This window comes from Doryrhamphus excisus, chromosome 23 (assembly GCF_030265055.1).
Source record: "Doryrhamphus excisus isolate RoL2022-K1 chromosome 23, RoL_Dexc_1.0, whole genome shotgun sequence".
NCBI lineage: Eukaryota > Metazoa > Chordata > Actinopteri > Syngnathiformes > Syngnathidae > Doryrhamphus > Doryrhamphus excisus.
Window position 1 is genome coordinate 380,257 of NC_080488.1, and position 25,540 is coordinate 405,796.

Here is a 25,540-nt window from a genome sequence, read left to right on the forward strand (position 1 = left end):
GTCTACAGTCTAGTTTATAGTCTATGTGTAGCCGGTCTGGACTGACACTGGCTGAAATTGAACTCTGCGTTGTGTTCTTTTGGTAAATAGACGAGGCTGCAATTTCTTCGCCAAACCAGAAGAGGGCGTTTATTACTGTGCACAACAAACAAAATATACGGCAGCTTTAGCACACTTTTAGCACAAGTTTCCTCGTCCTCAGCAGTGCAAAAAGCGACTGACGAGACTCTATGCAAATTAAATGAAACAATAATGGACCCACATACCTGTGCACAACAAACAAAATGTACAGCAGCTTTAGCACACTTGCACAAGTTTCCTACAGAAAAGAAAAGCACGGTAAGAAGTACAACGGTAACTTTTACAATGTGCCTTTACATGCCGTACATAATACAAGTTCGTACTGGGGGTGAAACGTGTAACATATTAATATTTTATATGTAATTAACAATCGCTGCCACCGACTAGCATACCTCGTCCTCGGCACTCCAAAAGGCGACTGAACAAGCGCGCGCCAGAAAGGCCGGAAGTGACATCACACGATGTCAAAGTTCATGCAACAAAAATAAATGCAAATAAAATAATTGACAAAAAAATGCATAAAGCGACAAATACATACAAGAAACGAATTATTGGTGAAATAAAATGGCATCAGTTACATATGGTCTCAACCAATCACAGCAAAGCTTCCTGGACTTTGGGTCCCCATTGAATGTGTCACAAACGTTAGGAGCCTCGCAGGGCCAAAGGTCAAAGGTCAAATATTGTTAATATCAACTTCACTCTTTGCCCCCCATTTTGAATGTTGCTTTTTATTATTTTCTTCATAGTTAAACTTTGTCTGGAAATGATAAATAATAATTTGTACATGTTCTTATTGGAATATTGGAGTCCCATAATATTCCCAAGACATTCTAACTTTCCTCCAACGTAATTTCCCAGAAGTTGACACTTTATGTTTGTGTTGAGTTCATGGAAGACAAGCCCCCCCTTATCGACGTGGGGGTTGCTCATGTGCCTGAACGCATCCTTGTTGTTCTCCTGGCTTTGAGGAATGTGCTCTGACAGCAGCCGGAGTCTCCGTGACCTACTTTGGGAGCTGCGGGACGCCATGAGTTCTGATCCCAGGAATCACTGATGCACAGCGCCAGCGTCGCTGAACACGTTGCTGCTGGGCTGACTTCTGGACCATCCAATGGAGAACATTTGGCCATGGGTCTACCAAGGTGGCTGAGATGAGCTGCAATGCTGCCAACTGGCCACTAGAGAGCACTGTCCCCCAAGCAAGGGACGTCCCCCTGACAACCAGAGGACATCCTTACCCGTCAAAGGAACAACAATCCCTCATTTTCTCTGCTTAACTGATCCCAGAGCTGCCAGACGCTGATTGTGCTGCATTATTACTCCAAGATATTTGCGGTTGTATCGTCGGTGGGCTTTTGCATGATGAGAGGCGGCCAGGCCGCAGTGCCCTTGTTGGGCCAGGGGTCAGAGGTCAGAGGCTCAGGTGTTTGGTTGGACGGTGTGATGACATCACGTGCTATTTACAAGGCTTGGGAAAGATTTATCTGCAGCACTCTTGCCCAATGAGAATGTTTTGGACAAGAGATATAGAAATTGTGAACAAACACGACTCGGGGCCTGATAAGATAATACGGAACTACAGTACAGGACCCAATAACACCAGCACAGGACCTGCAGGACCAGGCAGGACCACAAAGTCATGTTTCAGTTGTTCTTTCGTGGAAGAGACACAAAACTGGTCTGGCTCTGACAGACAGACTCACAGCCTTGACCGGGATATAAGACCAGGTCACTGGTGTGTGTGGGTGGGGGGGGGGGTGCTTTGCGTGTGTAAATCTAGAGCATACATGATAAGACGACCCGTCTTCTTGGGTCAATCATGCTAATGGATTTTCATTTCCGCAAAGGAAGCCTGACCTCCATAATGTTTTTCACCAAACTCCTGGCGTCCATGTGGTGTCCTGGTGGTATGCTGGAGCCTATCCCAGCCTATCCCGGCTGGGCAAGACTGGTGGCTACATATTTAAAAATGTTTTTAAATGATTTAGTCCACCTTTATTGACTTGCTCATTGCTGATGAAGCCTTGGCGATGCTGCTTGTGTAGGTTCCTACGACGCGTCCTTGGTTTGTTTTCTCTTCTTTCAGGACTCAGCCTCGGCGTCCTGCTAGCGTGGCTTTGTGTGTGTTCCCTCAAGCCGCTCCTAGCGGAGCTGTCAGCATGGGGGGGTGGGGCCGAAAGGCCCGCACGTTTCCAGCATGCTCTGTAAGGTTCCCGCCCTCCCTGGCCGCCCCGCCCCCTCTTCCTCTGAATGCGTTCACAGCTTGGCGTACAACCAGAAAAAGGGGAGGGGCCTGGGGCATGTTACCAGATTTTTCTAACCAATCACAGGAGTTTCCCCGCCCTCTTCGTCACCCTGCCCTCCCTTTGGCCCCGCCCTCACTGTCCTCAAGCACAACTCAATAAAAAAAGTGATAAGCAGCAAGCAGCTTCTGGGTGTTGCTTTCAAGTGCACTCCCGCTGAATGTGTGTGTGAGCGTGTGTGTGTGTGTCAGGAGGGGGGGGGCGTTCATTCTTTCTTCCGCTACAGTAGCAACGCACAGCGGCGGCGTTGGTCCGGGACAAAAGGCTAAAGCCAGCAGAGCCGCAGGAGGGGGGCACTCAGGGACGGGAGCAGGCAAAGTGCATGCCCAGGAGGGACTGCACTTCTCAGGGCGGAATTCAACCTGCCGCCTCACCTCGTTTGGGGCCTGGACTGCAGACGTGACAGTAAGGCAGACGTGACAGTCTGCTCTTTGACTTTCTCTTGACTTTGTCCCCCCCGGTCCCCCCGCCCCTCAAAGATGTCAGAGGATGAGTGCCGTTCCCCCATCGGCCTGGACTGCTGCAGCTGCTGCCTGGACCTGGCCAACGGATGTGACGAGTCGGTGTCCCGGGGCCCGCCGACGAGCCCCACCAGCCCCAGCGTCAGCCACTTCCGGCAGCTTCGCAATCAGCTGATGTACCCCAACCTCAACACGGACAAGCTGAACAACATCATGAGGCAGGACTCCTTGGAGTCGGTGGTCAGGGACCCGTGCTTCCTGCTCAACCAGGGGATCTGCAACAGCAACATAGACCAGACCATGCTGTCCATCCTGCTCTTCTTCCACAGGTTTGATCCCCAGTCTGTGCTTTGCATGTCCCACTGCGCACGTTTGCATCATCACATACGTACATGCTCCTTCATCAGGAGGTGCTGGAGGGCCGCGTTATTGTTTGGACGCCAAGCAGATGGTGGATGGAGACTAATCAGGGCCCTTTGGGTCGGCACCTTGAAGCTCCAAAAATGAGCACATAAAGCGATGTCTCCGGTCCAAAGGGCCTCTATTTATATCAGCAGGGCGATCTGACGTGTTGCGTAACATCACAATCACCCGCCAACGCCGTCTACCTGCCCGACCGGGGGAATTGTTGATGAACGTGCAGGACGTATGTTTCCAGTCGCAGCTCCAACATTCACACCCAAAGCACAAAACAATCAAAAGATTTAGCGGGCAGCAAGGAGGTAAACAAAACCCAAGCTACACAAAGAAGAAACCAAAACACGCTTTAGGGTGGCGTCACACGGCATCCATTGAAAGGATATTTTATGGCGAGGGGTCAATTAAAGCTGGTTGGGTTGCTGCCATCCATCCTGCCTGGTAGATGGTTCATTTGGCAAACGCTGGCCAATGACTTCAGCCTCACATTAGAAGTACCGTCGTTCCGTCACCGCGGAGCCCAACACGGGCTTGGCGATGCTAGGCTAGACAGATATAGCATGTTACATGTGTGTGTGTGTGGGGGTGGGGGGTGGGGGGGGGCTCTACACCTACGTTTGTCTTCGTTTTGTATCATCTTCTCTCTCTACAATCTCAATCAACACGAAAAATCCACTCTGATGGATGCTGAGTTTGGCAGAGCATGCTGGTGTGGCTGTGTGTGTTTGTGTGTGTGTGTGTTTGTGTGTGTTGTGATTTACCGCCTGTTAACGTTTTACGATGCCCGCCGATGTTGTGCAAGTTCTGGGTGAATTAAGGACGAGAGGCACCTTTTTTCTTTCTCCCAGCTCATCTTAACGTCAGCAGATATTCTCCATGCACACGACACACGTCCGGCCTTCAAAATAAGAGTTCATTACAGTTTGCTGGGGACTTTGTAGCAGTGTGTGAGGGGCTGCCATCCCATCGGAAAGCTGCAGCCGTTTGGGAAACACTGGGTGGACTGGACCACTGATGGAGGTCAGAGTGCTGTCGGCGACTTGACATCGACCCGCAGCCTCAACGCCGCTAACTACGACCCTGGCCCAATGAAATATGTTGTTGTACCCCAGAAAGGGATTCAACATTTTATATTCATATTTATATTTATATGTTCGTCCCTCGCTCGTAGCACTCAACTGGTTCTGCCAAGTAGGATTCCAAGTTAATAAATTGAATATTTTTGGTGTTAGAAAACCTGCTAATGATTTTCTAAATATTGTTTTTAACTCGATTAGAGTCCTGTAGACATGAAATAACACCCCCATGGTCACCTTTTACACTCTTTTTATTCTTTCTTTACGTAACGTTGCACAACTCTGCTGCTACGGCCGCTAGCTAGCGAGCTAGCAAATGAGCAAGCTAACCGGTTAGCCTCAAATTTCATCTTTTTGGAATTTTTCCTTACAGGCGACATGATGGCACGTCTTTCTCTTTCCTGCGCGTTCTGAAGATATCAAAACAGATAGAACAGATAAGAACAAACATAAAAAGATGAATAGAAAGATCATTCCTGCCCCCTAGTGACCAGAATACAGCATATCACATGTATTTCACTATGTTTTGACTAAAAATATAAAATACCTCCACTGAAAACACTTGCTATAGTGCAGCAGCAATGATCCGTGATCAATGATCAATGATCAGTGATCAATGATCAGTGATCAACCGTGATATTTGGTGGGACAATTCCAGTGTTGTTGCTGCCGTCATATCAGCAATGATCCTGGCGTTTATCAGTATTTTATACAGTTGCTAAATGAGGGCAGCTACCAAAGCGAAGTTAATTTTTACCTGTGGTCTTATCTCTGGGCTAAGAAAGATAGCGGAAAGTACAGCGAGTACAATAGACATTACCCTTGTACACGGACCCTGGCTGATAGAGCCATGGCGGACACCATTGGACTTCACGGCTTCATTTGGGCTGGTGGCATCTCCAAGCCTTCTACTGGAGGTGATTGGTGACTGGTGATTGGTGATTGGTGACTGGTGATTGGCATGCAGCGTCACCCAGAGTATTGATACATAAAAACAGGACATGGGGTTCATTACCTGGGGTGTCACCCAGATGGGTGCTCCTAGAGTCCTTTCCTTCAGGGCATCGCTTTGTGATTTGTCCTCAGCAAGATCATTTGTTGTCCATCGCAGTCTGTTTGCACGGCCATTGGGTAAATGATGCCCCCCCCCCCCCCATATTTACACAGCAGAATGACGTGAAACTGGCTTATTGAACGCCACGCCATGATGGCTGGCCGTGCCTGTGATTGTGATCCGAACGTGGATTGTGGAGCCAGCTGAACGTTAGTATGTATAGTAGCAGGGTAGTACTTGTACTTTATTGTACTTTATTGTGCTCTCTTTGGAAATGAGTATCTTCAGGCCTCTGATTCTGGTTTCTGGTTTCATTCTGGTTTACCTATGGTCCCCACCTATGGTCCCCACCTATGGTCCCACCTATGGTCCCCACCTATGGTCCCCACCTATGGTCCCCACCTATGGTCCCACCTATGGTCCCCACCTATGGTCCCCACCTATGGTCCCCACCTATGGTCCCCACCTATGGTCCCCATGGTAAAAGTACATCTCCAATCCTTACGTGACACATGCACACACGTGCTCTTTTATGCGTCTTAATTATGAAAACTGGTACAATGAGGCAGCTGATGAATGCACGCCATGGGACACACCCATTGGGCTGGAAAGCCGGCTATCTAAAGCGTTCCAAAGCGTTCCAAAGCGCTCCAAGAGGGTTTAGTACTTTCCCATCCACGCCGAGGGCATGTAGTAACAGGTACTGCATGTTCATGATATCATGTCACACTGGAGTATTTTGACAACTTTCTTCCTGCTGGCTTTCAGGCTGCTGTTCACGTAGTCGTCCTCGGGTACACTCCCATCATGTCAAGTTCACAGACGCTGGGAAATTGTGCAACATACAAAACAGCTCAGTCAAGCTAGAAAGGTGATTTGTTTATCTTTTGTTTCAATTCAGTCTTATTTATATATCATATTTAGCCTTGTACTTGTATATCATATTTAGCCTTGTACTTGTATATGGTATTTAGCCTTGTACTGTACGACCGTCTTTACTGCGTTCCAGCTTACACCAAAACAAGGCTTACATCACCGTCTAGGAACGGTACTTGTACGTAACCCGAGCACATCAGTAATTAGTAGTTTGACCTCATATGGAAGATCTTTAGCCACAAATATCGACTGTTGTCCTCTCCAAAAGTCCCTCACGCTGGCCTCCAGCGGCCAAGGAGTTCTGGCCGTGGTCCAGCAGGCTACCGAACATGACGAGCCGTCCAACAATGCAGTGGAGACGGCGTCCTGCTGTGTCGCAGACCCCATGGGGACCTCAAACTCTGCTCTCCAACCCAAATATAAACCAGAAAATAGCTGCACCGTGAGAAGCCTTTATTTGATCCACTGGCCAAAGGTTCCCAATCCAGGAAGTAGTATCCGTATGTCCCGAGTATATACTTACAATGACCAGAAGGGGTGAGTGCAGGAAACCTAAGGACATGTTTTGGACACAGGACGTGAACTAGAATTGGAGGTTGCCCAGAGACATGCAGGCTCCGTCTGATGGCGGAACAGCTGTGCGTGATGGCGTTATCTGCTTGGACTGGTTTCAGCTGTACAGAGTGCAATATGAGGTGTTTACATTGCAGTCCTAAATGCTGACCTCCTTTCGGGCCAACTCGGAGTAAGAACAGACAGGCGTGGAAAAAAGGCTTAGGCCGCCCTTGCTTCTTCAGTTTCTTGGAATCCAACTCAGAGAGATTGATAGAAGTCCTGGATGTCGACATTCCCAAGCTTTTCCCTATAATAACCCACATCACTTCCCTTCTAACATCCATAGCTTTCTTATTGTCGCCATGACGTTTCTATATATGTATTTGTCCAAACAAACATACCTTTGTTTGCCCCATATAAGATAAGAAAAGAAGTGTTTTAACATTATTAAAGCCCTGTAGACATGAACTAGCACCCCTAGAGTAACCTTTACTCTCCTTTTAGTCCTTCCTTAGACCATCGGGCAGGCTACAGGTCACTGCAGGGACGTAAGAGATGGCCGCCGCTAGCTTTTACACCACAAGTGATCTGATGGAACACAGTCAGCATTGTATTGATGAACCTGTTGAACCTTGTTACAGGACGTATTGCGTAAGCGGCTGCTGCATTGTTGACTTTGTGTGAGTGTTGATGATGCATAAATGGCATGAAGCACACAGAAAGGTAGTCAAGAGCAAAGAGCTGCAGACACGCCCTTTACTGTACGCTTGATGACGGTAGGACTCCATCATTCCATGACGCTCCATGAATACATACTTGGGAAGTCGTGGTAGGTGCTTGCACAAAGAGGAGCTGAAATGAAGCAACTTTATGAACTTTTTGAAGGTTACTTCAGTGTTGGATTGATGAATTCCATCTTTCAGTTTGAGGCACGGACAATTGGGAGAGGTGAAATGGTTGATATGGTTATGATCGGTGATGTGAAGGAATGGAACGGACAACCTCATAGTCAAGGTCATGTGGACGTGAAAGGCGCACAGAGGCGACCCACAGCGTACAGTACGTGCTCTTCATACGTCAGGACACAATCCATCTAAGCTCTTTTGTCCTGAATAATCAGTCACCGAGACAGCGGCCGGCGTGTCCCGCAGGTGGATTACAAGTCTATAATAAGTCACTGCTGACATCGGCAAATCCTCCGCGTCCCAGCAGTAAATGACAATCATAAAACATAACACGGCCTTTTGGGCGCCATGCGGGCGCCTTAAAAATAAATATATTGGCCGCCAAACTCCAGGATGGAATTGAACATCTCAACCAAGAAGACACGGTAGCCTTGCTTGTTTGTTCTGCCACCGGCTTGTAAAGGCTGAATTCCCGATATGGAGGTGTCACGGAATGTCCTCAGGCACAGCACCCAAGTATGTTGTGGTGTCTGCAGGAAGGGCTTCCAGCTACAGACGGAGTTTGGTCACCCAAACGCACCTTTAATACGGCACCCAAACGCACCTTTAATACACTGCCCAACTGCACCTTTAATACGGCACCCAAACGCACCTTTAATACGGCACCCAAACGCACCTTTAATACACCGCCCAACTGCACCTTTAATACGGCACCCAAACGCACCTTTAATACGGCACCCAAACGCACCTTTAATACAGCACCCAAACGCACCTTTAATAAGGCACCCAAACGCACCTTTAATACACCGCCCAACTGCACCTTTAATACGGCACCCAAACGCACCTTTAATACGTCACCCAAACGCACCTTTAATACGGCACCCAAATGCACCTTTAATACGGCACCCAAACGCACCTTTAATACACTGCCCAACTGCACCTTTAATACGGCACCCAAACGCACCTTTAATACGGCACCCAAACGCACCTTTAATACGCCACCCAAACGCACCTTTAATACGCCACCCAAACGCACCTTTAATACGCCACCCAAACGCACCTTTAATACGCCACCCAAACGCACCTTTAATACGCCACCCAAACGCACCTTTAATACGCCACCCAAACGCATCTTTAATACGGCACCCAAACGCACCTGAGACCATTCCATACAAAACAGCTCAAAGCAAACACCGGGATTTGCACCCTGAACTCCTCCCTGTGTGAGGTGCTCCTCTGTCTCGGTGGTGCTGCAGAACCACCACATGCCCCCCCCCCCCCATGCCCCCCCATTCCCCGTCTTCCACTTCTTACTGCGCTGCTTCGTCTGTAGCACACTTGTGTTGTTTGGCAGTCGTGGCTCTTATGTAATGCTGAGGGTGGGTGGAGTTGGGGGGTTGGATGGGGGGGGGGGGGTTGAATGGGGGGGGGTTGGAGACTTGTGTGCTCGCTAGGCTTATCTGTTTGGACCTCGGCTGTGGCACCCATTCAGATAGTTAAGAAGTCTGTCAACACACACACACGCACGCACACACACATCCACGCACACACACACACACACACACACACATGCACGCACACACACACACACACACACACGCACACAGCCCTTGCCACGGGATCAGACAGTGGTGAGTAATAGTTTCCCAAATAGCGAATATGAATGACATCCTTTAAATAGACATTACAAGCGACCACACCTTGCATGACCCCCACCACCGGGGTCGGGTGCCCTGCTCTGTTTGTCAGACTGCAGTTGGCATGCAAGAACCAGGAGATGTTTTTCTTTTAACATGAAGAGGTTGGAGAACGTAGGATACGTAGGAATGTTCCATCCCAGATTCCCCAGCGAGGAATCCTCACTTTGTCGAAAAGCTGAGGATGGGGCAGAGGTGGGACCGGGCGGCTGTTTTGCACGTCTCAAGGTAGTCTATTATCTAAAACCATAAGAGAAGAACTGTACCTTCTACACATCCCTTCTGAATATTTGGTCAGCATTCCATGGAAGTTCTTAGGGGAAATACTTGAACAACAGCGTTGCCGAGGCTTGGTACTGAAAAGCGAGGTCCCCAGGTCCCCAGGTCCCCAGGTCCCCAGGTCCCCAGGTCCCCAGGTCCCCAGGTCCCCAGGTCCCCAGGTCCCCAGGTCCCCAGGTCCCCAGTTCCAGATCACAGGAAGGGTTGCAGCAGCGGGGCCAATCACATACTAAACATGGTGTTCTCTTGAGCGCTCTTGTGGTGGACGGACGTGCAATTTGAGTTTCCCAATGATGAGCCCCCGTCATTTAGGTGAGCAACAAGGAAACCAGCGTGTAGAAACAGGAAACAGAATCAGTTGCAGTCAGGGTTTGTATGCAGACTCTGGTATTTGGTTATGGGCCATGATGCTTGACCCATGACGTGGGTGGATGGATGGATGGATAATGGATGGATGGATGGATGGATGGGTGGATGGATGGATGGGTGGGTGGATGGATGGATGGATGGATGGATGGATGGATGGATGGATGGCAGCAAGTTACTGTAAGAAAAGCTGAGAGGAAAGAAAGCCAGATGAGTTCCTGGTCTATTTCCTCTTCTTCCTTTTTCTGTTGCTGGTGGACGGCAGAGAAAGAGAGAGAGAGAGAGAGAGCGAGCGAGCGAGCAAGAGAGAGAGAGAGTCCAACATGTGTGCCAAGTTTGGGTGAGTCTGTGATTGCTTTTGGCCGTTCCTCCAAGTCTCAGATGGGGAGCGAGATAAGGGGGCAGGAGCCTGCAGACTCCGATGGGAGCAAACCACAAGATGCATCCCGTCCAAGACCCGACTTGGGTCTTGGTGCCATGGAGCTAGGGATGTGCCCTAGTCAGCATTCGGATGGCAAAGCCAATGTCGCTCCTGCAGCAAAGAATTCGGAATGCCATCGGATGGCTGCCAAGAAAGTGTGGACTCAGTCAGGAATGTTGATGATACTTTCCTGCTCCTCTTTTTATCTTGCACTTGGCAGAACATTCTTCCAAAGGAGAAAAAAAGAATATTGGAAGCATCCAATGATCATCCATTAGCAGTGTCTCCAGGAGCGTAAGTGTTGCAAGTAGAGACACAAACGAGGCGTTCCCCTCGGAAGGAGGAACAATCGTAGCGTGATTTGTTGTGACTTGACGCCTGCTACCGTCCGTCACTTCCTGGTCGATGTCATTTATCGATCAACATCGTTCTTGAACACCTCAAATGTACTTTAAAGTAGCCGGTGTACAGCTTGTGTTGATGATGACGCAACCTTTGTGCATCATTTACTGTGTGCCAGCGCTCCATCTCATCGTTCCCATGGTTACTGTGTGATTATTAATATATGTAATTATCCGTCAGGAATACACATCTTAGGACGTCTTAGAAAAAGGATCCGATACGAGATGTTTTCAGCGAGCTGTGCTGTAGAGCTTTTATCCAGCCTCCAGAAGAAGGAACCCCTTCCTGTTGTTCTCCAAGTCTTTCTGGAGGAAAGTAAAAGCAGCTAATGAATGGAACCTTTTGACCTCAGCTCATGTGGAGGAAGTTAGCGTTTCCACCTAGCTTCCAGCTCCGCACCCTTTTGCTAACGTTCCCTTCTGATCGGCAGCCTGAAATATTAAGATTACAATCAAATCCGAACTTTGGAGCCATAAAACCTTCATTGTTTTCAGTCAGCGGACATATTGATGACGGGGAATTAAAGGTCTTTCCACCGTCCTGGACGGGGCCGGTCTGTCCACCCTAGTGGAAGGGGCCGGTCTGTCCACCCTAGTGGAAGGGGCCGGTCTGTCCACCGTAGTGGAAGGGGCTGGTCTGTCCTCCGTAATGGATGGGGCTGGTCTGTCCTCCGTAATGGAAGGGGCCAGTCTGTCCACCGCTGCCATCCAGATTCCATCCAGGCGACCATCCACATCCCAGTCAAAGGCCTCCTGCCTCAGGCCTACTCATTCCTCAGCGCTCCATACCTGCTCCCAATGCCAGGCGGCCCACCAAAGGGGAAGCAGAGACCCTCATTCCCACCCACATTCATACCTACGGACCATTTGGAGTGACCAATGAAGTTTGGAGCTGAGATGATGTAATCCGGGACAGGATTTGACTACATTTGCATGTCAGCACTTTTCAATTCAAATCTTCGGAGGTGAGATTGGTGGAGGACCACAAGGAAAACATCTAAACAGGAACTTCCTCGACAGGAAGTCTTCCCACACTAATTCCAGCCACGGCGGGCCAGCGGTGGTGCGAGCGTTGTCTCAGTGTGTCAGGGCGGTGACACCCAAAGAACGTGGGTAGGCCAGGCAGCGCCCGTCTCGTCATGTTACGTAACAAACAGGCAGCCATAGCAGCGCCTCGCTATTGTGAAAACAAGCTAATCCTTCCATGACGCTCATCATCCTGTCAGTGGAATCATCTGGGAAGGCGCCGCTCTCCGTGTTGGATGTCCGTCACTTGCCATGCGTCACGTGCCCCCTGCTTCCCGGTTCGCCATTGGGAAGGGAAGCCTTCCTCTTGTTCCTGGCCGATGAAGCCCGGTAGAGCCAGCCCTCCTTGTCCATTCCTTTTGCAATACGCCACTTGGAAGCTTTTATTGGTTAAAAGATCTTATTTTCTTCAAGTTGCAATATAACAAAGTCAAGTTAGAATAAAGTTATGAAAACATTCTAATAGCATGGCGTGAAGTCAAATTATTCTGGGAATAAAGTCTTAATCTGAGGAGAAGAATCGCAAAGATGATTCAAGATGAAAGTTGAAACAGTTGAAAAAGTCCAAGAAAAAGAGTTTCTGGCGTTCCGTTCACCTTCACGCCACAGCTGAGATGAAATGTACGAATATCATATCTCCCCAGGTGGGCCTGGCTGGACCCCCCAGGACAGATTACAGACTTAGACACCTTCATCCCTAAGAGGCTAACGCTGGTCCTGCAGATGTCTGCAGCTTATAAACACGTTCAAGATCCCGGAGAGAAAAAAGTGGCTTCGCTTGGCGGCTTCCTGCTCAAGCGATGGCGTGGAGGGCTTTCCTGCGGCGTGGGGGCGCGCAGGTCAAACGTCTTGAATGTTGAAACGTTTCCCTAAAGAACTGGGAGTGCAGCCAAACGTCTCCAATCAGAGGAAACGCCACCTAGCAACGGCTGCCAAAGTCCTCCCCGCCGCCGCTGTCCCGCTCTCTTTCTCTCTTCCTCATTTTTGCTTTTCCTGTTTGCTTGTTTGCCCGCCGGCTTAGCGCTTCCTCCCTGCGACCGGCTGGCTGACCTCGGCGCAGACATTCTTGTTCATGTTTTCATGTGTTCAGTACGGCTGCTCCATAGCGAGGCTGATCAAACACGGAACATTAAAGCAGCAGTAAGGAACAAACGTAGCGTTGGGCTGGCTGGTCACCAGCGGTTTTGCTGGCCATAGTTCAGCTTTCTTCCCAAACATCCATCTGTTGTCCCGACCTCAGGAGAATGAAATGGGGGTGTTTGGGGTCATTTAAAGACGAGGGCAGCATCTTCTGTGGTGTCTTCAAGTGTCGGCCTTGCAGCCCCATGGAAGGAAGCGTGACATGAGAAGTGTTGCGTTATCTCCGTGTTGCGTCTCTTGCAGCATTTCCTCAACTTTCTTGGGGCGTGGTGCTGCCGTCCCGCACGGTAACAGAAGAAGAAAGAAACGTTCTGATTGTTATTTGAACGTCTCTGTGGAATGTACTGAATGTGTGACCGCAGAGTGACGAGCAAATCGACGTTGAGATGATGTTGTTGTCACGGTGACAGCTCTGCTGCACCTTAATCCCCTGAGCAATGCCCACGTACGCCCGGCAAAGGCTGCACGGCCGCGTGGAAACTCTCCCTGCGGCGCCAGTAGCCGGGAATGTACCAGACCACAAAGAACGCCAAGACCAGGTCATTACCTCCAGGCAGGGCCAGGCTGTGCTCAAGCACGTCACCTGGGATCGCTGCTGCAGAGACGCCGTGACGGACAGGAATAACAATCAATGGAGGAGGAGGAGGAGGAGGAGGAGGAGGAGGAAGAGGAGGAGGAGGAGGAGGAGGAGGAGGAGGAAGAGCCATGACCACAAAGTGTGCACAAGGTGGCAGACAAGACAAGGAAGTGGACGTCAGCGTGCTTGGTGGTGGTTGGACTGGAACTAGGAGGATCCTTCATCTCATGAAGAACAGCAGGCAGGAACCTGGTTGTTGTTTTAATGCTACATAAATACTTCATGGTCTGACTAGTCCAATAACTAGTCGAATAACTAGTCTGATAACTAGTCTAATAACTGGTCTAATAATTAGTCAAATACTTGATGGTGTAACTGGTCTAATAACCAGTCTAATAACTAGTCTAATAACTAGTCTAATACTTGATGGTCTAACTAGTCTAATAACTAGTCTAATAACTAGTCTAATAACTAGTCTAATAACTAGTCTAATACTTGATGGTCTAACTAGTCTAATAACTGGTCTAATAACTGGTCTAATAACTAGTCTAATAACCAGTCTAATAACTAGTCTAATAACCAGTCTGATAACTGGTCTAATAACTAGTCTAATAACTGGTCTAATAACCAGTCTAATAACCAGTCTAATAACTAGTCTAATAACTGGTCTAATAACTGGTCTAATAACCAGTCTAATAACCAGTCTAATAACTAGTCTAATAACTGGTCTAATAACTAGTCTAATAACCAGTCTGATAACTGGTCTAATAACTGGTCTAATAACCAGTCTAATAACCAGTCTAATAACTAGTCTAATAACTGGTCTAATAACTAGTCTAATAACTAGTCTAATAACTAGTCTAATAACTGGTCTAATAACTAGTCTAATAACTAGTCTAATAACTAGTCTAATAACTAGTCTAATAACTGGTCTAATAACTAGTCTAATAACTGGTCTAATAACTGGTCTAATAAGCAGTCAAATAGTCGATGGTGTTGCGAGACGGTGGGAAACAAAAGGAGTTTGTCTGGTTTTGTTTCTGTTCTGCAAATCCAGCATCAGTTCCCTAAAAAAGCTTCCTGCTTCTGTCAGACGGTATTTCCATCCCACAAATGACATTTATTTTGAAAGCGGCAGCTGGAATAGAAAAGCGGGTACCAATGCTGGGATGCCAACGGAACGTCGGCCATCATCCACACTTTGCTTTCTCTGCTCCGTGCTTGTAAAGAGAGAAAAACGGAGGAAAAGAGGCAGCTAAGAAGGAATGGAATGGGACACACCTATCGGCCTCTCACTGCTCGTGTTTGATACCCGGTGGTGTGCACGTACTTCCTCCTGTGATGGACCATGCCGTTTGCTGGCGTACGTCTGCAGATTCATAAGGACGCACACAAGAAAAAAGCCACGCTATTTTTTTCTTGCAGTTGACTGCCAAGTTCCACGGTCGCAAGTGGAAGTATTTCCTGTTTGCCACTTCCTGTTTGCCTTCGCCTTTGGGACTTTCAAAAAAAGGACTGAACTTGCAGGAGAGTTAGGAAAATATTATAATAATAATATACTTTATTTCATACTATATTTTATTTTAATTTAAGGCATCAAAGACGCTTTAGGGGAGCTAGGACACTGAAGGCATCGTGTTGGCTTCACTGGAGATGCCCAAGTCCGAAAGTGGAAGGATGCAACTTCCATGGCATATCATGACATATCTTATATATTTTATATACATATATCTTGTCAGGCAACACGCGTAGATATGCTCAGGCTTTTATATATTCCATCCCAGGTCATTCTGGTCAGACTACAGCTTTCTTCTCTTCATGCTTGATATTATTCACACTAATACACTAATACAGCTAATTCCCAATTATGACATCATACGTTGATGTTATTCTCCTGGAATACAGCTACCTAATTCCCAATTATGACATCATACGTTGACGTTATTCTCGTAACATTCTCCCTTTTTCCACAGCATCACTTCCCCAACGTGATGTTGTTTGTATTCAACCTTCAAAACAAACCTTTCCTTTAATATTGCATCTCCATGCTAGTGAAATGAATTCTTCTCAGCCCTCCAACCTGAAAGGAAGGCGCTACGAGAGGTGCGGGATGTGCAGCTGCATGAGTTATTCCCGTCGCCTTTGGATGGAAGTCGTCTAAGATCAACGGCGTGCTCGGCGTGGATATTTACATGTGAAAACAGTGGCAGTGCACAGGGGCCGCATGGGAGCAATCAATCCCAGTTCTCAATGGTGCTGTTCCACTGGGTGATAATGGCGTGACAAACAGCTCCCCAAAGCCAGGGTCGGACCCGGGGAAGAATGGAGGCTTTTTGTTTCAGGCGGCTCTTCAGCTCTCAGCGTGACAGGGATAGGTCCTGTTGGTTAACAATACCTCTGGTATGTACAGTACGGTTACAAACAGAGTACACCCTCATGGTGTAGCCTTCTCAGGAGACCATATGGTAGAACGCCATCTTGGACATCCAGCAACTTTGAGGAGTCTGAGCCTTGCTTCAATCTCAACATCCTCATAAAGCCTCGGCCACAACTGAACGGGACTTTTTTGGCCGTGCGGTTTGGGGTGTTCCCCAAGTAGCTGGATTTTTATTTATTTTCTGGTATTTGTGGTGACCCCGAAGGTGTAAGATCCCCGGCTTGAGCCTGAGGCTGCTGGGACCCCCACTGTGGCTTCACTGGTACCACCAATGTATGTATAATGTATGTAAGTCCGCTAAGGAGGGAGGATGGAGGGATGAGTGGATGGATGGGTGGATGGGGCTTTTTTACAGCTGGGACTAGACTGGAAAGCAACCCCCCAGCTGCCAATACACTCAGTCCGGTTAGCCGCAGATGACTTTGTCCGGATTCACCGATGGGAACGCCGACGTGTCTCCATCCTCACGTCGCAGGTGACACCCAGCCAGCCTCGGCGGCTCTGCAGGGCGACTCTGCTGGAGGCCGTGGGAACAAACTCTTGTGTTTGTGTAGAGCAAGCGGGGCGCCAGCCGTCCCCTCACCGCTGGTGCGCTCGTATGCGAACGTGTGGCTGACTGCACGCAAACAAGCGTCTGTGTTCGAGCACCGCGGGCCCGGGTCCCTGCAGGGTTTGTCCCAGTTGCTTGTGACTCGGGGTCACACAGCTGCATGCTTGGCCAGACCCACGGATGGAAGGAGATAAGAAGAGCAGGAAAATAAGGACATGGTTGGACATGCACGACTAATCAAACATGAAGCCACAAAATGTGACGAGATGCTGTCGTTGGCCTTAAAGGATATTTAGTGTTGACGAGCGGCCGCTGTACATTGGACCATCCACGTGACTTCCACGCCATCCATTGCAGGCCCCTGCGAGTGGATTGCATGTTTGTAACAAAACACTCCACTTTGGAATGCAAATGGGGTGTTTATTTTCAGCTCTTGTTATTCCTGACGCCATGACGACTGAAGCCACAATGTTTGTGTTACTTTGTACAACGTCAACCAGGAAAGACTCACGCGGGTGCGAGTCTGCCATGTATGTCGTTATGGCAACACTGGCGATGTATAGCCTGTCTGCTACATGGAGGGATGTGTCTGCGTGCCGTGACGGTGAAATGGAATGGTCATCGGACCCCTGGTGTTGAGGTGGGCCTCGTCCGGCTTGCAGAGAATAGGCTGGATGTTTGTGTGCTTGGTGTCCATAATGGATGCTGGCACTTCCTAGTGTCACGGGCGGTACGCTATGTACCCATCAGCAAGCTGACCGAGGCCTGACGGCTGAGGTTTACAGTACGCAGATGAATGCAGACAGGTGCTCCTGACCCGCCAACCTTTTGTTCCGGGACACCATCCAGCGGTGCCGTCCGTCACAGGCGCCGTCACTCGGTCATTGCAGCGACTACATCCAATGGACCGTTGCCGCTTTTCTTGCAAACAAACATTACACGGGCAACAGACGGCAGTCAAGGCCTTTGACGGGACTCCGTACCGATGTCCTGCTGTTGAACACCCTCAGCCCCCCAGCCCGGGACCTCTGCCCTTTTCTCCAGCACATTAGTGGGATCGCTTAACTGTACCCACTAGAGGCCTAATCCTTCATCTCTGAGAGGCGCTCTTGGGTACGTGTCAAATATTTTCACCATGACATCACCAGGATGCTAATTGGTCTTTAGAAAAGGAATCATTGTTCCGTAAGGCCAGCAGTTAATGAAACCATTTTGGTCAGCTAATTTATTCATATCTTATTCTTAATTCATTTTAGACATGCATACAATGTTACATTAATTTACATCGCATATACACATATATACATATACACATATACACTATACACATATACAATATACACGTATACACGTATACACGTATACACATATGCACATATACACATACATACATACATATACACATATACACCTCATTGTCTGAAAAGGAGCAGGAAGAAGCAAAGGATCAACATCAATATTAATATTTTTGCAGTAAATGCAAAAATGCGTTGTGGATGCGTTAAGACCAGGAAGTCTGGACTTCCCTGAGGCTGCCATCCCCGCATCAGCAGGAGAAAATGGATGGAAATGCATCAGATGTGGTAGCTTCATGCAGGCATCTTCTTCTAAGAAAATGTCTTCCGAGTGAAATAAAGTAGTAAATAAAGTAGTGTGGTAAAAGCTGCCATAAAGGATTATGGTACTTAGGCTCATCCAGGACATAACGGCTGGAAAGCTTGTTGCTTCTTGTGGTTAGCAAAGGACGGGAATGAAGTATGGCGTCTTGGACGTCTTGGACGTCTTGGATGTCTTGGGGATCCTTCTCATTCGTGCCTTCCCAGCTGCTTTGAAGTCAAGCCAGGGAAAGTTGTCGGAAGTCGGACGTAAATCTTGAAGGAAGCCACATCTTTGTCACTAAAGTGTTTTAAATTAACGATGCATGATGCCGACGGAACGCCGACAGTAGGAGCCTAATTGGACCAAATATGTTCCCTAAGCACACGTGTCGTCATACAAAGACTAAACTCTTCTGTGGCTTCTCTCCGATGGCGGTTGTGGTTGTGCCAGTCTGAGCGTGGCACTCGGTTGATGACCGCACGTCTGTTCAATTGTCCCATTGTCCCATTGTCCCGGGGTGCCGTAGTCCCAATGTGGGAAGAAGCGGCAGAGCCGTCACTTGGAGGCCAGCATGGGACATCGGCAGTCGCGTTTCTCCGAGGCCAACGCCCCTCAGCGTAGTTCGGTGTGTGCCTACCATATGGCCGAAGCGTCTCCCAGGTTTGGCTGCCATTACCAGCACTTCAGCTACCACGACAGACCTTACGGCTACTCCCCCCCGTACTCCCCCAGTCTGTTCAAGAGGCCAGATCGGCGGTAAGTAAAAGAAATGACCACGTGTGTTTTGGTAGCGCTGGGTTGATGATGGGATGTATGGAATAGTTCATTTGAAGTGAGCTGGGATAGGCTCCAGCATACCCGCAACCCTACTGAGGATAGGTGGCAGAGATGATGGATGGATGGATGGATGGATGAAGTTCTTGTGTTTCAAGTACGTGGCCATCAAAGAGGCCGGGGGTGTTCCAAGGGCCGGTGCGTGTGCCAGGCGTTGTGGCCCCCAGAGACGAAGGCGAAGATTGTATTTAATGATAACCAAAGGCGCTCAAAGAGGAGGGTAAAACACGGTACAACAAAAGACGCCGGTAACCAAAAGTCACCAGGGAGCTAAAAGTCCAAGAAAAAGGCACAAAGCAGCAAACAAGGAAACTAGGAAGCTCAACGACTGGCAGGAAAAGAGTAGGCAGCAGGAAATAACAACTCTAAGGAGGTTAGGTAAAGGTTGTCAGGAGTCACCAGGCATGAACAATACAGGGAAAGCAGGAGGACAAGCTGACAGGGTCTTGCTAGGCCGCATGGCTTAAGAAGACCTAATAGGAGATTGGCTCCAGGTGTGCTGGCCAGGTGAGACGGGGGTGGAGTCCTCAGCAGGGCTGCAAGGAGACAGCAGAGGGCAGCGGACCAAGCAGAGTGAAGCATGATGGGTGGTCTGGTACTGTGTAGTTCCATGAGCACCTCCTCATTTTACTTTCTTCAGGCGGGATGGAAATAAAGTGGATTGATGGATGGATGGATGGATGGATGGATGGATGGATGGATGGATGGATGGGTGGATGGGTGGATGATGTTATTGCCCCAGCTATTGTAGACTTGCATTCATTAGAGTGTAGCAAGATTTTAACGCCCCTTTCTCCATCAAATTAGAATTAAATTAATTAAAAATTAAAATTAACTAATTAAAAAATGCCAAACTAAGAAATGGATGGTGAACAGGCTGTTCACCATCTGATGGGAAGTGTAAGAGCACCGCCTTTAAAAGATGACGGCAGAGGCGGAAAAGCTTTGTGCCTTTGAGCAAGGTGGGGTTGCTGAGCTGCAGATCAGCGCCATGGCTGCTGAGCTTGGACGCAGTAAGAGCGTCATTACAAACCTCTGGAAAACATCCTGAAGCTCGTGGGACATAAAAGTCAAGTGGTAGACCCAAAAAAGGATCCCATTGGCTGTCCGTCAAGACTCGGGACCATCCTGGGCCCAAACGTAGGTGGGTACCGGTGCTGAGTGCAGACCAACAACCATCACCAAATCTTTTTGCATTTTGAAGCTCGACTTTAAACCTCCTTGAGATCCAAAATGCACAATCTTGCAGGTTGCATCAGGAGTGTATGTATGAAATATATATAATACAGCTTATGTATATATCAGGATGTTCATGAAGTGTTTTGGTTTTTAGTGTGTGCCGTTTCTGACAGACTAAATCCGCCCAAAGATGTTATGGTTTTCATCCCGGGTCGTCTTCGGCTATTGGCGAAGATGAATCACAGTGTTACACAACCCAGTTGGCTGCAGCTCAGGGAACATTTGACGAGCAGGGCGGCCCATCTTTGCGAGCTTTTGAACACATTTGCACACGCCAAACGGGCCGTCGGGCCGTGGAGTGCTCCACGGAGGTTTGACAAAGTGAAACTCTATCTGTTAGGAAACAAGTCCAGCCCCCGGTTTGCATTTGCTTCCTAACTTGCCCAATGCTCGTATCAGTGAATCTTTACTCCGTGACAAGAAATGAACGTGACAACCTCCCCTGTTCCTAAACGGGACTCCCGCGGTCGGGCAAGATAATCCCTTCTTCCCAAGAGAGCTTGATATTAAAGCTGACAGCTGTACAGTCACACTTGTCACCCTCCATAGTCTCCTGTGGGCTCTTTCTTCATTAGGCTTCCAGCCCGTCGAAAGGCAGTCCTTGTGCTGGCGTCGCTTGGACTCAAGTCCCTTTTCTGCAGCTCATGCAATCCATGCATGGTCCACAACTGCATTGTGAAATTGTGCTTTAAGAAATTGTGTAATTTGGTGAGCATCCTATGGATGGGTACGTGCTACGTACTCAGCACAACAACATGCTAAATAAACACTGCACTTATTGCAGACAATCAATCATGAGGACGGGCTGTGGCGACTTCAAGAACACAATGTTACTTGCACAGTTCACTGACTTTTTTTCCGAGTGTGAGAACAAGCTGCGTTGCGCAATCAACAACTGCCATGCGGGGGGAGGAAGAAAAAAGGGGGCCAGCAGGTGTGTGTTTTTCTCGCACTGCGTGCACGCTGTGGGCAATGCATGTCTCTGTGACACGTCGCGGGAGGTTTCATACGCTTGCATCACACAAGGAACAGTGTCAAACTAAAAGGTCATGCATCATGACCCCCCCGACCTTATGAGCGGGTCAGTGAATGTGTGTGTTGTCATCCTTTACATTTTCCATATGGTTTGGACGTTAAGCACATCTCCTGAAAGCTGAACGTTTTAAATTATGGAGTCAGGAGAAGATCCTGGAAAATTCCTTCCACCCTGCAATGCAATGTAAACACAGTGATCGTTATGGGCTGTTGCAGTTGCAGGGCTTGGCCAGTAGAGGCCGACAGAATGCAGGAACAGAGTGAAAGGAAATTCACCAGAAGACCGGAATGGAAAAGTACCTTGACTTTGCACTTGGTGGTGCAGTACTGTACATTGTGTTATTATTTTCACACTGATGTCTGGTGATAACATGTAGGCGTGACAGTACGTGTTGTTTATCTTGATCAACTGTACCCTCAATTCTGAGTGAAAGAAAGCACATCAACAACAAGTGGCATTAAAGTCCCGTGTTGGTGAAATGAAATCAATCCGAGTTGCAATGCACATTGTGCAGGAAACATGTATTTCTCCATTTATTTACCAAAACCAAGAGTAGCTTATTTAACGCAACGCTCATCGGGAACCAATGCTGCGTTCAGGTGCTCGACGTAAACAAATGCCTACCTGCTTGATTACCGTTTGATACCCTGCCCATCATTCACTACAAGTTGGTATAAAGAATAAATAAGTCCAGACTGTATGTAGTGTAACAATGACTCTGCACGTGTCATAATGCTTATAATTGGTAAATGATTGCAAAACAATCAGGATCGTGAGCCGTCTTGTGTCTCCTATTGTTTATGTAAAATCGTGCACCGTGTTTACAGCGAAGCCGTATTTACGAGTCAAGTTGTAGTTTTCCCAACGGTACTGAAACGCACCGCAAAAAAACAACGCCCGCCACCTTCATTTACATAATGTATGCACGCGTCATGTGACGTCACGACTCCTGCCGTTTATATACTGGCGAGTTGCAGAAAATAGCTCAGCAGACAGTCGCTCAGCCAGACAAGCGACCCTCGATAAGCTTTGACTCTGCACTTCGCCAGTGCATCGACGAAACCGAAACACAAGGATTTATTCTCCACATTTTTCATACCGACTCGCAAAGGTGGCGAAAAGTATCTTCCAAACGAGTCTGTCGCTGACCATGAGCACGGAGATGTTCGCTAAAACGCCAATGGAGGTGGCCGTCTACCAGCTGCACAACTTCTCCATATCGTTCTTCTCCTCGCTGCTCGGAGGAGACGTCGTGTCGGTCAAACTTGACAACAGGTAAACAAACGGCAGCCATGCGTGAGGGAATGCGGTGGCCATCCAAAACATATCCATGCGTTGATTCCAAAAAGACAACAACTGTGCTGTTGTTGCTTTCTAACCGACATGACGTAACACCAACCGCCCTGACGGCTCCGAGGGTTGATTCTTTAAACTCGTAATGGATCCCGTAATCTCTAGCCTTCACTGCAAGCACATTACACATAGGTTACATGCCAGGCTCCAAGTGTGGCTGTTTGGAGGTGAACTAACGGTTTCTGGTTGTGTTTTCTCTGCTGCAGTGCCTCTGGTGCTAGCGTGGTGGCCATTGACAACAAGATAGAGCAGGCCATGGTAAGCTCTTCTCCATTCTCCACACAACTATGACAATGACTATTGTATTATGCATGCATATATGCATCATCACAACAGTGCAATGGAGCATATGTGGTGTGATTGTCCCAATGACCCGGGGGGAGGTCCTTAATAATAACAACAATATTATTATTATCATTATCATTAGCAGTTGGTTCTATGTTGCATGGAAATGCACCACATCACACCTCGTATGTGACTATTGTGTAAAAATGCATTTTCCACGAAAGCAGGGCCGAATTAGCAAGCCCAACCTAAAAACCATATTTACCTCTGAGGAGGATTTGGGCCATGTGCTGTATTTCATAAATATATTTTACTGCTTTGGTTTTGCTTGCTGCAGTTTTTTTGCATTGTTTTGGTTTTGGTCAAGTCATGAACAATGTGAGCTGATCCGCCCCCCTTGTTCCCCCCCTTCACAACAGGACCTGGTCAAGAACCACCTGATGTACGCCGTGCGTGAGGAAGTGGAGATCCTCAAAGAGCAGATCAAGGAGCTGGCGGAAAAGAACAACCAGCTGGAGAGGGAAAACTACCTGCTGAAGAACCTGGCCAGTCCGGAGCAGCTGGAGAAATTCCAGTCCCGCATCCCGAGCGACGGCCTGCTCCCGCTGGACAATCAGAGCGTCCAGGCGATGTCCGAGCAGCAGACCTGCAGCCACGCCGCCGGCTCTGCTGTGTAAGTGGCTCTGCCTTGGGGCGGGCAGAGCCACTGTCCCTGTTCAGCAATGGACCTCCATGTTTTTGCGTTGAAAGAATTGCTGCCGCTGGAAAAACAGGCAATGAGGGCGTGGCCTAGTGGCCGCCAAACGCCCGATGGGACTTGAAAAGTTGACTGATGAGCACAAAACCCCAGACCGGCGCAGCGTCAGGTCCCGTCCTCTGAACCCGTCCAAGTCTTGGCCGTCGTGCCAACGAGCGCCAAGAACTGAGAGGCGCATTAGCGTGCTCGCTCGCTTTCGGACAGCGGGTCGGAGTGGGCGCCATCGGCGACCGTCCGTAGGCTCTGGTTGGGCTGGTCCCGCAGGTGCTAACTCGGAAAGCCTGTGAGGCGGGTGCGGCCACTTCCTGCTCCACCCGGGTCTGGACGTGCTGTGAGGAGGCCCCCCCTCGGCGTGTGGATGCGTTCCGAGTTTCCAGGATTCCCGACTCCACATTTCATCCGCAAGGACTTTCCCCGTCTTGATGTTGACGTTGATTAACCGAAATAGCAGGATGAGCTGAGGTGACGCTTGGCGTCTAATCCAGCCTGGTGGACGGACTATGCTGTACTGATTGCTAATCTGTAACCTTCTAATGTCTGCACTTAGGGCTTGCCGCTTCTGGGGGGGGGGTCATCCGTGCCGTATTTTGTTTTGTTCCAGTCGTATAATAGCGATGCTCCTTAGAGATCATTTTGTCTTCGTCCTGCAGCCGAAGACCAGCGGCGGACTGCTGGGACGTCTGCAAGCGTTGACGCCGTTTCCTAAGCCCGGCGCCAACCTGAAAACGATGGCATGACAACAGTGCCTGCACGTAGTCAGAGAGGAACACGTTGCGTTTTCCAAGCTACCAAAGACTCCAAATGCAAACGAGCAAAAAGACGAGGCGCCAGCCAGGACCATGTGTTCCAAGTTCACAGGGAGAAGTTAGTCCTCGTCTCTGGTTTTGTAAAGATAACGGGATTGTTGCTCTAAAGTATCCAGACAACATTTGTTTGCTACGCTCTTTGGATACACTGCACATTTGCAATAAACCTTATGTTTACATAACAGTACAGTCTGTTGGTCTTGCTTTCAACGGGGTTCATGGATCTCATAGATCTCATAGATCATGGATCTCCTTGTGTGATCCCACTCATCATGACTGGCAGGAATAACCAGAAGAGACCAAACAAGGTAAGCCGTCCCGTTTATTTGTAGCCGAGGAACATCCCGATGGAACCCAAGGTGCGTTCATGCTCGGCGTGCCAACAGAGGTGTCCAAGGTGCGGCCTGCTGCGTTTCCTTTGAATTGGCCCCCCCGCATGTTCTACAAATACCATTCAAGCAGGAATCCAACTAAAGGAACATCAGGACACTGGAGAGAGACCAAAGTTCATATCTTATGACCAAAATGTTATACAATTGTACATGGATGATATGGGAATGTGGGGATTTGGGAATGTGGGAATGATGCACACATGTAAACAGCTGTCTCCTCATGGTTGTCCATCCCCAGGACAACCTGGGGTGGCCCCCGGGGGCCCCCAGACATATAGGCAGCCAGCCTGTGTAGCTCATGTGTAAGTGGCTCATGTCGTGGTGGTCCTCACACACAAGGCCTTCCAACACGGGGGTGCAGAGACGTTTGACAGAGGGCCTTTGAGCAAACAGCAGCTTCTGGAGATCCAATAGCAGTGGAGGCAACCTGATGTCCTTCCCTTTGTTCACCTTCAGGGGTGAAAGTGACAAAACAAACGGTTGGAAGCACAGATCCTTATTTTATTAGCCACGGCGTGGATTCTTTGACCGGAATAGGCTGGTTTGTACTGCAATGGGAATGTTTCTCCAGGTGGGGGGGTCCGTGTATACTCTGGTACTGGGGGGCATGATGA

General features: G+C 48.7%; 1 protein-coding gene across 2 annotated transcripts; it reads left to right on the plus strand.

Annotated features, from left to right (window-relative positions):
* Positions 1–2,578: 2,578 nt before the first annotated feature.
* tsc22d3 (TSC22 domain family, member 3) lies at positions 2,579–24,718 on the plus strand. 2 transcript variants are annotated; one of them, XM_058063207.1, is made up of 3 exons: positions 2,579–3,177; positions 22,893–22,944; positions 23,391–24,718. In XM_058063207.1, exons 1-3 carry the CDS (start codon positions 2,867–2,869, stop codon positions 23,646–23,648), a joined length of 621 nt encoding a protein of 206 aa, XP_057919190.1. In that variant the 5' UTR covers positions 2,579–2,866; the 3' UTR covers positions 23,649–24,718. The 2 variants fall into 2 exon arrangements, with proteins under 2 accessions (XP_057919190.1, XP_057919191.1); XM_058063208.1 differs by lacking the exon at positions 2,579–3,177 and adding an exon at positions 19,846–22,608.
* Positions 24,719–25,540: the final 822 nt, after the last annotated feature.

Coding starts and splice junctions, on each gene's coding strand:
- tsc22d3 (XM_058063207.1), top strand. CDS start 2,867: ATGTCAGAGGATGAGTGCCGTTCCCCCATCGGCCTGGACTGCTGCAGC. Junction 3,178..22,892: donor ATCCTGCTCTTCTTCCACAG/GTTTGATCCCCA, acceptor TCTCTGCTGCAG/TGCCTCTGGTGCTAGCGTGG. Junction 22,945..23,390: donor ACAAGATAGAGCAGGCCATG/GTAAGCTCTTCT, acceptor CCTTCACAACAG/GACCTGGTCAAGAACCACCT.